The sequence below is a fragment of the Microcebus murinus genome, chromosome 5 (assembly GCF_040939455.1).
Source record: "Microcebus murinus isolate Inina chromosome 5, M.murinus_Inina_mat1.0, whole genome shotgun sequence".
In the NCBI taxonomy this organism is placed as follows: Eukaryota; Metazoa; Chordata; class Mammalia; order Primates; family Cheirogaleidae; genus Microcebus; species Microcebus murinus.
In genome coordinates this window covers 103407535-103420875 of record NC_134108.1, presented here as the reverse complement: position 1 = coordinate 103420875, position 13341 = coordinate 103407535, and the positions used below count along the sequence as shown (strand labels likewise).

General features: G+C 50.7%; 1 protein-coding gene across 1 annotated transcript; it reads right to left on the bottom strand.

Moving 5' to 3' along the window:
- Positions 1-338: 338 nt before the first annotated feature.
- UNC5CL (unc-5 family C-terminal like) lies at positions 339-13224 on the bottom strand. The gene is made up of 8 exons (XM_012760804.2): positions 11492-13224; positions 10701-11001; positions 9720-9982; positions 8962-9063; positions 8627-8694; positions 7624-7724; positions 7356-7469; positions 339-5831 (listed from the first exon to the last, which is right to left on the bottom strand). The coding sequence occupies exons 1-8, from the start codon at positions 11874-11876 to the stop codon at positions 5615-5617; spliced, it is 1551 nt and encodes a 516-aa protein (XP_012616258.1). The 5' UTR covers positions 11877-13224; the 3' UTR covers positions 339-5614.
- Positions 13225-13341: the final 117 nt, after the last annotated feature.

Below are 13341 nucleotides of genomic sequence, written 5' to 3'. Positions count from 1 at the left end.
TCCCTAGATCAGGGGTTGGGCCCTTCCCCAACCCATCTCTACTCTCTACCCTACTAAGGAACTTGTCTATAATTTCATCTTCACTCTATTCACCATTTTCCAAATATTATTCTTCGCTTTCTGATTGTATCTTTTCTAGTTTGTTTGGAAACCAAATCTATTCCCACCTGAAGGTTGACATCTAATATTAAGCATATCACCGTCCTTGGGCTAATGTCTTTATGACATTATGACACTAGCCAGCTAGGATTGATGTTTGCTTTTTGTTAGCCAGGAGCCATAACATCTCTACCAACAAGAAACGAGCATAGGCTGGATTACAACCAGCATGAGAAAGATTATCTAAAGATAAGAAAATAAATGAAGGCCCACCATGTTTCTAAGCACATAGTAAGTAGTCAAATATGTGCTGAGTAGATGAGTAAACATACCTGTGTAAGGCTTTAAAAAAGGATGAATAGGATGACAGGTCTCATAAAAAAGCATTCCCAGGCTTTTGTATTTAACAGACCCATACTTTTTTTGGTCTTTTTTTTAAAATTGGGGATTAATTATCTTTTTATTTTGCCAAGTATGGACATTTTACAATAATAATAATAAAACTATTATCTCTTTTACTATCCTTTCATGAGATAATAGACCCTTTAACACCAGCAAAGTAGGAAGTGTATGATCAGAGAATAAAGGACAGACTTTTCAGAAAAAGAATCATTGGTACATTGGATAAGGATCTTTGTTTTATACTATATAGTCCCTCTCTGGCTAGTTTAAGCACAAACAATATCTTATGGAGCCAATGGAGCCTAGATAGTTTACAACTCACTGGACGGGCTAAAGGAATATACTCTAAGCTGAGCTTTCAGTTCCCCAAACCACACATCATATAACTTCCCACTCAGGAAGCTGCTGCTGCAGCTGCTAGCTCCTAGACCACTCCAGCTGCTCAAGAAAAACACCATCCTCAGGCCCTGTTCAACTCCCCACATTATTCAGTTCCAAATCAAAGTCCTGCGTGAGTTCAGCTGGTTGGCAGAACCTAAACATATCCAGATCCCCATCTGCCAAGCAGGCTGGGAAACACAGTTTTAGTTCAGCCCCTATGGTACAGGAAGGCACATGGAGCTGGAGAAGGCATTGAGTAAACCAATTCACCACTGTTGGTGAGCTTTTGTGTGTATGTATTGTCTTAGTTCATTTTAGCTGCCATAACAAAAATACCACAGTCTGGGTAGCTGATAAACAACAGAGATTTAATTCTCAGAGTATGTATGCATTGTCTTTGTTTATTTTAGCTGCTATAACAAAAATATCATAGATTGGGTAGCTGGAGCAACAGAAATTTAATTCTCAGAGTAGGTATGTATTGTCTTAGTTCATTTTACATTTTAGCTGCTATAACAAAAATACCAGAGATTGGGTACCTGATAAACAACAGAAATTTAATCTCAGAATATGTATTGTCTTAGCTTATTTTAGCTGCTATAACAAAAATACCATAGATTGGGTAGCTGATAAAAAACAGAAATTAATTCTCAGAGTTCTGGAGGCTAGAAGTGCAAGATCACAGGGCTGGCATAACCAGTGTCTGACGACGCTCCATTTACTGGTTCATAGATAGCACCTTCTTGCTGTGTCCTCATGTGGTGGAAGGGCTAAGGGAGCCTCTATAGGGGTCTGAATCCCATTCATGAAGGCTCTAACCTTATCATTGGATCACTTCCCAAAATATCCCATCTCTTAATACCATCACTTAGGGCATTAGGATTTCAACATAAAATGAATTTGAGGGAGGTACAAACATTCCGACCATAGCACTTATGAAACATTTCAAGGTCTGAGCCAGGGTTACAGAATCACATTGGGAATCCCGGCATGAGAGCCATCCTGAGGGATGTGTGCAGTCATGCTTTATTGAGAAGAGTCTGAAGGCACCTGCTGAGGACATGACTCTTCTTGAGAAGAGAGTTTGCTACCTGGAGCCACAGCATTGACCATACCCTGACTATAGTGAACATTTATGGCTTCTCATCAGCTTTTAGTAGTTTTTCCATATTTGGGGATATTTGCATATAATGAGTCCTATCTCCCTGATATTGAAGTCAAGGTTTAAGTCAGAGTTCAGAGTTTCCAGACATTTTTGCAGCCAGAATTCAGGCACATGATCTGGGCTCTGACAACTGGATATTCCCACTTGACATTTGATTCGGAAGTGAGTAGCACGAAGAAGCAGGCAGTACATGGAGCTTCCATTTTTGCTGGCATGGATGGCAGCAGAGACCTCATCTTTCTGAGGGGGTGGTGAGGTCTGGTTCCCAACTCAGGAGTGCCTGCAGCAAAGTCAAGTTCCTGATGTCTAGTGCTCAGTAGCAACAACCACAGTGATACCAATTTCCCCCTTTGAACTGGTCCTATAGTACAGGTTAGGGCATCATTCCTGGAAACTTTACCTCAAATCTATTTCCCAGCCCTCCAAATGATTGTTATTCAATTTCTTTTAATAAATCCCATCTTCCTCAACCATCAGATTGTCAGCAGCCAACAACAACCCACTTGAAGTGCTGGCTAAGCCAGGAACACCTGACTCTGAATCTACTGACTCTACACCAGGCTATAGTGTGAGCCATTCCTGCAACAGACAGCGTTGGCCTGTACCTCATTCCCACTTTCCTTCTTGAGTCAGGTGCAAAGAAGGATAGAAGGAAAGTGCCTTTCTCTCTGACTCCCACCATCCCAGGAGCACCTATAGAATAAGAATGCTTTTTCATTGAATTTTTATTACCAACAATTTGTGCAAGGCTTTGCACAGAGAAGGCATTCCACAAATGTCTGATGAATGAAAATGAATGAATGGTCAAGTACACTATAAATTTATTCCCAGCTAGACCCTTAATCCAGAATTGTGCTGTCCACTAACAGTACCCACTAGCCACACATAGCTACTAAGCACTTGAAATGTGGCTAGTGCAAATGAGGAACTCTATTTATTTTATTTCAGTGAACTTAGATTTTAAGACTGATACCTAATTCCATTTTTGGAAAACTTTTAGCTTAACTTGTTCATGCAAATGTACGTTTTCAGCTACTAATTTTATAAAAGCTAAACACAGATCAAATATTTCCTGTAAAAAGTTTTAACACAAATTGAGATATGCTATAATTGTAAAGTACACCAGATTCCAAATACTCAATATGAAAAAAATGTAAAATATACCATTCATATTTTATATTGATATGGAAATGATAATAGTCTGGATATATTATTATAGGTCACCAGCGTGCCATCTCTGCCCAGGTCTGTGGAATGAAAGGAGGGCCCTTGGAGATCCTCTAATATGGTCACCTCATTCCAAGGGTGAGGAGACTGAACCCAAGAAGATGAAAGCTGTTCTGGTTAGCACAAGAGCCAGAGCCAAGTGTTGCTTCCTGACACCCACTGTCATCCTGACACCCACGTGCCATCTTTCAGCATTAGGTGACAGTAAATATATGCCAATTGGGTTTGATTTGCGAAGGGGATGGATCACCTTATAGGAATCACACAACCTGCAAGTACCCCAGGATTTCCAAGCCTCCCTTTGCCAGTACTGGGAACCCATTCTAAGAATTTGAGTGGGAGCCAGAAAGCATCCTGTGCCATCACAGGAATCCCCGTGGCTTCTATTCCAAAAGAACTGAAACTCCTAAAATTATTTGTTCAAGGATAGGAAGAAACACAAAGATGCCTTTGAGTGGCTTGGAGAGCGAGGAAGAGGCCATGTGAGACCATGGAAAAGCAGTGCTAGGGATAAGAGGGAGAAAGATGCTCTTCAAGGTCCAATCCTGAGCCAAGTGAAGGCAGAAAAGGCCCGGGTACCAACCTAGAGTGACTGGCATCCCCTGGTGGGGTGGGAGGACCCACGAGAGGGGTGGGAGAGGACAGGTGGGGCTAGGGAAACAGGGAAGGGACCAGAAGGGCCCACCTCCAACAGCTTGCTTCTAACACAAAGGAAAACCAACCTCCTGATTCATGTGGGCCCTAGACAATTGTCATGCTAGAAACACAATCTACAAAATGCTTCCCTCCAACCTGTCCCCATAGGTATAATTTTACCAAATAAAACCATTCACACCCCCATCTAAATGTACCAATCCGAGCAAAATATAGTTGGTAACAAAGAAAGACAATTTCCTTATTTTATGATTCATAGGCAATCATAGAAAAAGCTTTAATATGTTTAATTAAATACAGAAGCAAATTGCTAGTGTTGCCAGAGAGTTTGCTTGCCTGCCCTTGAACAAATTAACAACACCTGTTTGGAAACAAAAGCATTGCCAGAATTGAGTCCAACCCTGCGTTCTCTTTTCAGGACTCAGTCTATTCATCCCTTTTGTATACAGTGTCTAACACATAGTAGGTGTTGAATAAATATCTGTTAACCGATGGGGTGCTCTTTAATCCCTATCCTTTATTTCCTGACCCTAAAAAACTGGATCTGGATCCCTGGGGAAAACATCCCCACCCTTCCATTCCTAGAGGAACCCAGTCGCTTTCAACAGCCTCTGAAACAAAACTTTGGTTTAGAGACACTTGCCTGAGGGGAATGACTGAAGGCTTCAGAGAGAGAGAAACAAAGACAGGGCACAGCAATGAGGTGGGGGGGCGGGGGGGAAATGATGCCAAAGCGGAGAGTAACAGAATGAGACAGATTCAGAGATGGAGCAACTGCAGGAGATAGGGACAGAAAAATTGAAGCCGAGAGACTTAAAACTCGCGTAGCTGGAGATAAAAGGGTTGGGTGAGAATAGTAATCTTGAAATTTCTTCTCTGCTTTCATGTTTTGTGGGAGATAATGGCAGAGAGAGCGGAAGACAAGGCATGAGCGTAGAGAGATAAAAGGCAGGTAACCGAGACAGAGGGGGTGGGCCAGGTGTGCCGTCCGTCTCCCCGTCGGGCCTGGGGCCCTCCTCCTACCCTGGCCTCAGGCGCAGGGCCCCCTGAAAGCCTCCAGCCCTGCGTGTGCACGCTGTGCTCCTAACCCCAGCCGCCCGCCCCCACCCCACACATCTCCGACCTCTCCGCAGGCCCAACCCTCTCCCGGCATCCCCCACGCGGCGTCCTCGCGGCCGCAGCCCACACTCGGGTCGCGCCGCACGCGTCCCTGCCCGCGGGGTGGCGCGGCGGAGTTCGCCCTGGGCTCAGGGAGCGCGTCCCGTCTCCCGGGACGGCCGTGCCTGTCGCGGCTCCCGGCCCTCCGTCGCGTACTGCGGTATTCCCCGCGACGCCAGCCCAGCGCTGGGTCTTCCGGAGCGTCCGGCAAACACGGCGGCCCGCCCAGTCCCTACGCTGCGCGCGCGGGGCGGCCTGGCGTCCCCCGCCAGCTCCCAGGACGCCGGCCATCTCCTGGGCTCCCGCGCCCCCTGCCGGCCGGGAGGGGACCTGCAGGCAGGCCCGCGTCGGCGGCCGCGGGAGCCCCAGGCGGGGAGGCGGGCGAGGCCTCCGCGGGCTCGCGGGTGGGCCCGGCGCCGTCCGAGGGCTCGGAGGCGGGCGGCAGGCGCAGCCGGGGCCCGCTGCCGCGTTCTCAGGCGCTGGGGCACACCCCCGAGCTCCCTCCGCCCGAGCGCGGCGGCCGCGCGCTCAGAGCTTCTCGTCCAGCTCCAGGCCCTGGTTGTCGCGGCCGCGGGCGGGGGCTGGGCTGCCGGCCCGCGTCCCGCTCAGGTAGTTCTGGATGGCCGAGGCGCAGTCCAGCCGCTCCATGACCGTCATGAGGTAGTGCAGCTCCTGCAGGCTGCCGTTCTGCTCCTCAAACAGCTCCAGGATGGCCGCGGCCGGGCTGCGCTGGCAGGACAGGAACCTGGCGGGGAGGTGAGGAGGAGGAGGAGGAAGCAGCGGGGAGCTCACCCCTGCTCCAGCCCCGCTGGGCTGCAACACACCCACGCCCTGCAGCGCTCCTGTCCTCTTGCTCTAGTCCTCTTCCAGGGGACTGGGGTGGCCCAAGGCCCCAGAACTTTGAAACCTGACATTGTCCTGGCTTAGAGGCTAAGTCCCTGGCCTTATTCCTCCCTAGGCCTCAGTTTCCTCTTACAAAGCTGAGGGCTTAGATGAGAAGACTTCTAAGGTTGCTTCCAGCTCTGGTGATCTGTAATTGCCTTCTCCCCCTCACTCTCCCCAAATACACTCCTTGCCTCACCCTAGCCTCCTAACTGCCTCCCTCCTTCCTCTCTCCCAGACCACATCCTGCCCACCCCCAAGAAAGCAATTGCCCTAAATAAACCATGGCTTTTTATCATAACCCTCCTCTGCCCAAAAACCTTCCAGAGTCCCTTTCGCCTGACTTTCTGGCTCATCCACCTGGTCTTGCCCTGCCTTTCTGACCTTTTCCCTGCTTCTCCCATCCTGAACCTCCTTGCCTCCAGCTTGTCCCTTTCCCGCCTCGCACACACCACACCCACAACCACCCCACCTCACCCACAACCACCCCACCTCCGCCTCCCCCTCAAGCAGAACAGCTGATCGCCCCTTCCCCATCACCTCCTCCTTGGAGCCCTTTCTAATTCCCACCGCCCAGGTGGAAGAGACCCTTCTGCACCTCTCAGTGCAGACTTCTAGCCGCAGCTCCCACAATCCATTAGTATTCTTGCTTCAGCTATTGTATGCCTCCTTTCAGCATGTTACCCAGTATTGGATGCGTACAAGAAGGCACAGGAACGTTCGCTTTTATTTCTCAGGTTCTCTGTACCTCTTGCTAGGGTGTGCACTCCTAGAAGCTGGGACCATGTCTCGTTCGCTTTGTATCCCAGTGCTTATCACAGCCTCCAGGACACAGTAGGCACTTGATAAATGCTTAAATAATTGAATGCTTTTAAAATCCACCCTGTTTTCAGGATCCAGTTCCAGCCCCATCTCCTGAATGACGCCTTCCCGGATCATCGCACTCAGTCGGGGTTCTGGGGCTTAGTGCAGAATTGTCCTCTTACTGATTTCTTCATGGGTTCCTTGACAGGGATCATGGCTGCATTGCCGCCATTATTGCTAACACTGAATTAATATGTGCCAGGTACCCAGGTACATGATTTACACACATTATCCTATAATCTGCCATTCAATTCCTCAGGGCACAGTATGGCAAGCACTCAATATGTACCCCATCATTTGCATGTTAACTGATTCACTGTTAAATATTTATTGAGCACCTACTAGGAGCCAAGCATCATTCCAGTACTAAGGATACAGTGATAAATAGAAAGAGCTGCCTCTTTAAGGGTAAGGAGTAGCCATTGTCTGATTTTAAGTCACTTCCTTCTCTGTGGTCTTGTCTCCAAATTGTCCCAAGAACTCTCTACCCTCCTCTCCCATCCATAGACCTTGCCTCTCTTACCGTATTTTCATGCCACAGAGCCCCAAGTGGGAGGCCAGTCTGCGCCAGTCATTGCCCGTGATGCTATTTGGCTCCAACAACATCTGCAGCTGCTCAAAGAGCTCTGGGGGCAGCCTGAGGTAGGGGGAAAAGGATGTTCTTAGAGGAAAGGACCCAAGAAACCCAGTCTGGTCCTCCCTCCCCACCCCAGCACTATACTCGCCCTGTAAGTGCCAGGGCCGGAATCCCAACATCCCCCAGGCAGCAGCCCAAGCAACCACCATCTCACCTATTGCACGGGGGTGGCTGGGAGACAGGGGGTGGCGCTGCCCAGGGTTCCTCCTCTGATGCTTGGAATCTGAGGATTTCCATGTACTTGGTCTCCAAGCCCTGAGTCAACAGAGAACACACTTAGAGGGCATAAGATATACCCCTGAGTCAGAAGCTGAGTTCCTATATCCATTCCTCATATTTCTCCTTCAGCTTGTCACCCAGAGCCACTTTACCAGGATATATAAGCCCACCTCACCCCGCACCCACTATCTTATGCTTCCCTGATCTCAGAACCCTACTTTCAGCCTAAAGTTTGCCCACTGAGCTCTTTGGAAACTGGGACATGAGGACCACACAGGGTGCATCCTAAGCCACCAGGAGCAGTCCTGGGTGGGTTCGTGGGAGACAGCAGGAGGTCTTCTAGTAGCAGAGACACTGAACTCAGGCATATATGCCCCTGCCCTCCATTCCAACTTTCCCTGGTTCTTCCCCAGTGACAACCTGAGGGTATCTGCCTACCCTCCACCAAGATGCCACTGTGGCTCCCCAAGATGCCACTGTGGCTCCCCAAGTCTCTCAACCCTGACTTCTTCACTTCTTCCTTTGGTGCAGTGGGAGGAGGGGAAGGATACCTGACTCTCATCCCATCCATTCAGTACCACCTCCCCACAATGAATGTACAGAACATCATCCCCCACATGTAGATAATTAGCCTAGAAAGAAACCATTCTCTTTGATGTCCCAGTTCCTCTGAGTTGGGAGAAGGAGTTAAACTAGGGTTTGGTTCTTTAACCTCCTGCTGGAGTCATCCACTGATAGACAAGAAAGAGCCAGGGATGGAGGGTAACCTGGAGGCCGGATGGCCTGAGCCCCCCGAAGAGCTGGAATGGCTGCTCTGTGCAAAGCGCGTCTTCACCTACTTGATGATGTGATTACGGACGTGCTTAAGGGCACCAGACCCCACGCCCACTTTACCCAGGACTCCTCCTAGGTTCTGCCCTTCCTCTGCATCAACTCACATCCTGGTAGGTGTGCATGGTGACTATGATCTCATTGGTTAGTGCCGAGCAGTCCTCGTTCTCATTGGCTACAAAGAGAGGTGAAAATGTGGCCAGTGAGTGAGGAAAAGGTCTGGGATAGGAGCATAAGTCAAGGGACTTGACAGTAAAACCTGGGGAATCTGAAGATGCTGGAGCCAAACATGCCTTTCTCTGTGCAAAGATCTCTGTGGCTCTCGGCCTTCCAAAGAAGGTCTGTTTGCTCGGCTGCCTGAGGCCTGCAGAGTTCCGGGGCCACTAGCAAGGGAGGGGAGGGGAGAGGAGAGGGCAGGAGACACACGGGACTCCTAAGCTACCTGCTTTTCTCCGGAAGCAGAAGGAACGGAAGGGGCACTTTCCATGCCAGATGTGGAGATGGGGGACCAGCTGGCAACTGCTGTCATCCACGTTCTCCCAACCTGGGGAGCAGGCAGAGAGTGGAGGGCCTCAGAGAGTGGAACCTCGCCCAAGTTTTAAGGGGGCTGTAGGGAGGCATGAGCACAGAGCAAAGGCAGGAGCATCTCAAGTGGACAGGAATCCCCAGAGCCTGGTGGGGAGTGTGCTTCTTCCCACACACTCCCTCCACGCACAGCATGAAGATCTCCCCCATTACCCTCCCACCCCCAGAAGCAGCCATGCGTGTGTGTCCTGGCCACACAGCACAGATGCAGTGGGCCCCAAAGCCAATTCTGCAGCCCAGGCCATGAAGGAAAGCGGGCCGAGCACAGAAGCCTGGGAAGGCCTCCTCCCCAAACCAGCTCCACCCAGTGGACAGTAGGGATCTCCCTGTCCCTCCGTGCTCCTTCGGGGTACAACACCTCTCCTCCCCACCTCCCACCTGGCCTCAGCCTGTCCTGGGGTGGGTGGCAGAGGCTGAGCGGGCAGCCGCACGGACAAAGCCTGGGGGCTCCTAGAGACAGCAGTGGAAGCCAGGGCTCTCCTTGAGGCTGCCGCTGGCCCAGGAACCTTGGAAGAAACTTGGGGTTCCCCGATTTTCAGCCCAGGGAGAGGCCCTGAGCTTTCTTTCTTGTGGGGCTCCCTGTGGCCCTATTCCGCAGCCCCCCGCCTCCCTCACCCTCCGAGATGTACTGGAGTTTCAGGCACTGGTCGCCTCTGGCCCCGGTGAAGTCAAAGAGCTGGCAGGGCCCGCGCAGGCGCCCTCCGTGGGGCTGCTCGTTGGTCAGGGCCCACTGCAGGGCGCAGGGCGTGTTGTTCAGGAAGTAGACGCGCAGCTGCAGGTGCGACTGCCCTGGCGCCAGCGGCGAGCAGAACACGGCCAGCTGCAGCCATTTGCGAGCTGCCCGCCCCAAAGGTGCCTCCAGCACACAGGTGTAGAGGCTGCGGAGGGAGACGGTGGCAGGGACCCAAGCTCAGCAGGGCTGAGACCCCAGCACACCTACCACCAGGCTCCTGCTGTGCCAAGGGTCTCCATGGGCACCTTCAGGGAGGCTAGAAGAGCACTTTCAGGGGGTGCATATAGGGAGAAACTGGGGGTGGGTACAAAAAGTGTGTCACAGTGACTGGGGACTGGTGACTGAGGAGGGAGGAGGGCCAGCAGGGGAGACAGGGAAGGTGGGCTCAGGGTCACTGTGTTGAGGAGGGCTCCCGCACATGGCCCTGCACTGCTAGTCCATGGGTGGCAAGGAGACTGGCAGACACAAGACCTGAGATTCTAGAAAGACAAAGAGATGGAGGACAGAGATGGAATCGAGTCTTAGAGAACTGGAAGGGACAAACTGCCCCAGACAGTTTGGGGACAGTCCTAAACAGAGGGACAGGGTAGATAGAGATAATTTTAGAGAGCCAGAGGTGGGAGGGACAGGAGAGATGGGTTGAGGCAGCTGCTTCCAGACAAGCAGAAGCCACAGTGGGTGCACAGTAGTCCTGGGCAGGGCTGGAGTGAGACAAGCCGCCATGGACATTAGAACAGAGGGACACAGGGGGTCAGGGATTTGCAGGCCATCTTGGACAGATAAAGGAGTTCCACACAGAGAGATGAGGAGGAGGCAGACAGAGAGACGGGGTCAGGAAGACAGGCCAATGGGCACGTGCCTACCTGAAGTGGGAGAGGGGGATGTGACACTCATCCCGAGAGGCGTGGGCCCCCGACCGCCCTAGGGGCTTCCAGGCCTTGGCGTCGAGCAGGTTGGTGTTGCTGCTGTAGGTGCGGGCGTGGGTGGGCTGCTGGGCACAGTGTTTGAATGTGAGGGTGCAAGGCTTCAGGAAGGAGGCCCCATGGGGGCCACATGCCACCACAGGGCTTACCAGCCCCTGGGCTCGGGATAGCGACGGGGCGTCTGACAGGTCCCACACCAGGATCAAAGACACGCGCTCCTGCCGGCCCACAGCCACCGCACCTGGGAGGAGGGAGAGCTGAGATGGCCTGGCAGGCAGGCACACCCCTGTCACCGTGGGGGAGGAGGCCGGGCGGGAGCCCGGGAGAGAGGGTGCTCAGCAGGGCACACAGGGAAGCAGAATGCAGCTGTGAGCTGACTTGTAGTGTGACCCTGAGCAAGTCACTCCCCTTGCTTCCAGGGCTGCTGCTAGTCTGCACAGGGCTTTGTGTGACTTTGTGTGACTTGGCAAGAGGTGCTCTTCCTTCCTTTTCCTGGAGAATTGGCGTAGTATACTGATTCGTTAGAACAAGCCACTTTACTTCCACCGGCCAGGAAGTTGTCCTAAATGGTATGCAATATGTCCATCTTTGGAGTCAATAAAGCTATACTAGAAACATAAACAATCTTATAAAATTATAAAGATGTCTGTGAAGAATGCTTCCTGGTATATGGTGTCCTAATGTGCAGCATGAACAACTGTATGCTGAGAAGGGAGCTGGGGAGCCGTTACCTGGTGGGATGAGCAGGGAGATGCCCGTATCCTGGAGCATCAGGCAGCCACCCCGGTGATCCACCTCTCGAGCCGAAAACACCAGCAGCTTGTGCATCAGCTGACGGATGACAGTCTGGCCTTGAGTGGGTGTGTGCAGCTCCTGGTAGAAGGCAGCCATCTCTGGCAGCGTGGCTGGCAGGCCCTGCCTTGGGGCCTCATTTTCTGGCAGGGGGACAGGTTGGGACTCTAGCTCCTGTTGGCCATCTGGCTTCCTGCTGATCCCCAGCCGCCATCTAGGACAGTGCCATCGAAGGCACTGGGCCAGAAGGAGGACACTTGCCACTGGGACCCCCACCAGCAGTAGGAACTGAGAAGGTTGGAAGGAACTCTCCTGGGGGCACATCTGCCTGGTCACTGGGTGCTGCTGGCTCTCCTGCACCTCTGTGCCAGCCAAAGCCAAGGGCCTGGGGGATAGAAGGGGTCAGAGCCAGGTTAAGCCTTTTCAGGTTGTAGAGGTCAAGACTTGGCTTCCATGTGACGGCAGTGAGGATTAAGTTGTCTTCATTCCAGCGCGCCCTGCACACCCCAGTCTCATCAATTCCTTTAACAAAACTTCACCACCACCCCCTCGCTCTCTCACTCAAGAACCTGCCATGACTCTCCATGACCTAGTATAGTACATAAAGGTAAGCTCCCCTGAGGCAGAAAGAGCTTGGGTTTTGAGTTCGAGGACATGAGTTCAAATCCCGCCTTGGTCACTGTGGCTGGGTAAACTTGTCATATTGCTTAAGGTACCTCGATTTCCCTCATCTGTCAGAATATCCACCTTGATCTACATGTGCTGATATAGAAAAATCTGTAAGGGGAAAAAGCAAGTCACAGACAGATCTTTTGATCTCAAACATCCTCATTAATATGAAAAACAAAACTCTTTATAAGTATAGATACATATTTATGGGTACATACATGTAAATGTAAATGTATAGAGAAAGATCTGGAGCAGTGGTATACAATAAAAATATAATGCAAGCCACATATGTAATTTTAAATTTCCTAGTGGCCGTATTGAAAAAGAAAAAAACAAGAGAAGTTAACAATATATTTTCTTTAGCCTAACATAGTCAAAATGTTATTTCAACAGGTAATCAATATAAAATTATTAATGAGACATTTCACATTCTTTTTTCATATCCAGTCTTTGGAATCCATGTATATTTTACACAGATGGCTTATGTCACTTGGGACTTGCTGTATTTCAAGTGCTCGGTAGCCGAGTGTACTACTGAGTTCTGCCCTAGCCATCGTGGGTCTGGAAGGATACACCACCCAAACTATTCCCATTGGTCACGACTAAAAGACACGACAAATGGAGATGGTGGAGGGTGTGAACAAGAATTCTGAATTTTCTTAAACTCTTTTTGCTGTACTCTGAATTGCTCACATCAATCATGTATTTTGTATTAACTTTGTAATTCCTTTTAAAAGCTACTAAAAGTAAAAAAAAAAAAAAAAAAGCCTCTCAGGTGACGGTGAAGATGGCGAGAGATCATGTGAACCTGCAGATATTAAAGCACCGTCCAAATGTGTTTGCTTATGAATGCCCTTCCTTCTGCCAGAGCATTCAAGGTAGCTCACAGGATACACAAAATACAAGAGTAACAAAAGTTAAAAGGAGAAGCAAAAAGAAAGAAAGAAAAACAAAGGTGGGGCCTGCAGGGAGGCTGGAATGAGGCAGGGAGGAAGCATACACTCCTGGCCTGCTCACCTGGTCACCTGCGGGGCCACAGGCTGAGACTCTCAGCAGCCTCCGCCCCCTCCTACCTCCCCTCTTCCAGCCCCCTTAATTCCCAACACCTCACACTCTGGCC

Coding starts and splice junctions, on each gene's coding strand:
- UNC5CL (XM_012760804.2), bottom strand. CDS start 11,876: ATGTGCCCCCAGGAGAGTTCCTTCCAACCTTCTCAGTTCCTACTGCTG. Junction 8,695..8,961: donor CTGCTTCCGGAGAAAAGCAG/GTAGCTTAGGAG, acceptor CTCTCTTTGTAG/CCAATGAGAACGAGGACTGC. Junction 7,725..8,626: donor CCATGCACACCTACCAGGAT/GTGAGTTGATGC, acceptor CTGTTGACTCAG/GGCTTGGAGACCAAGTACAT.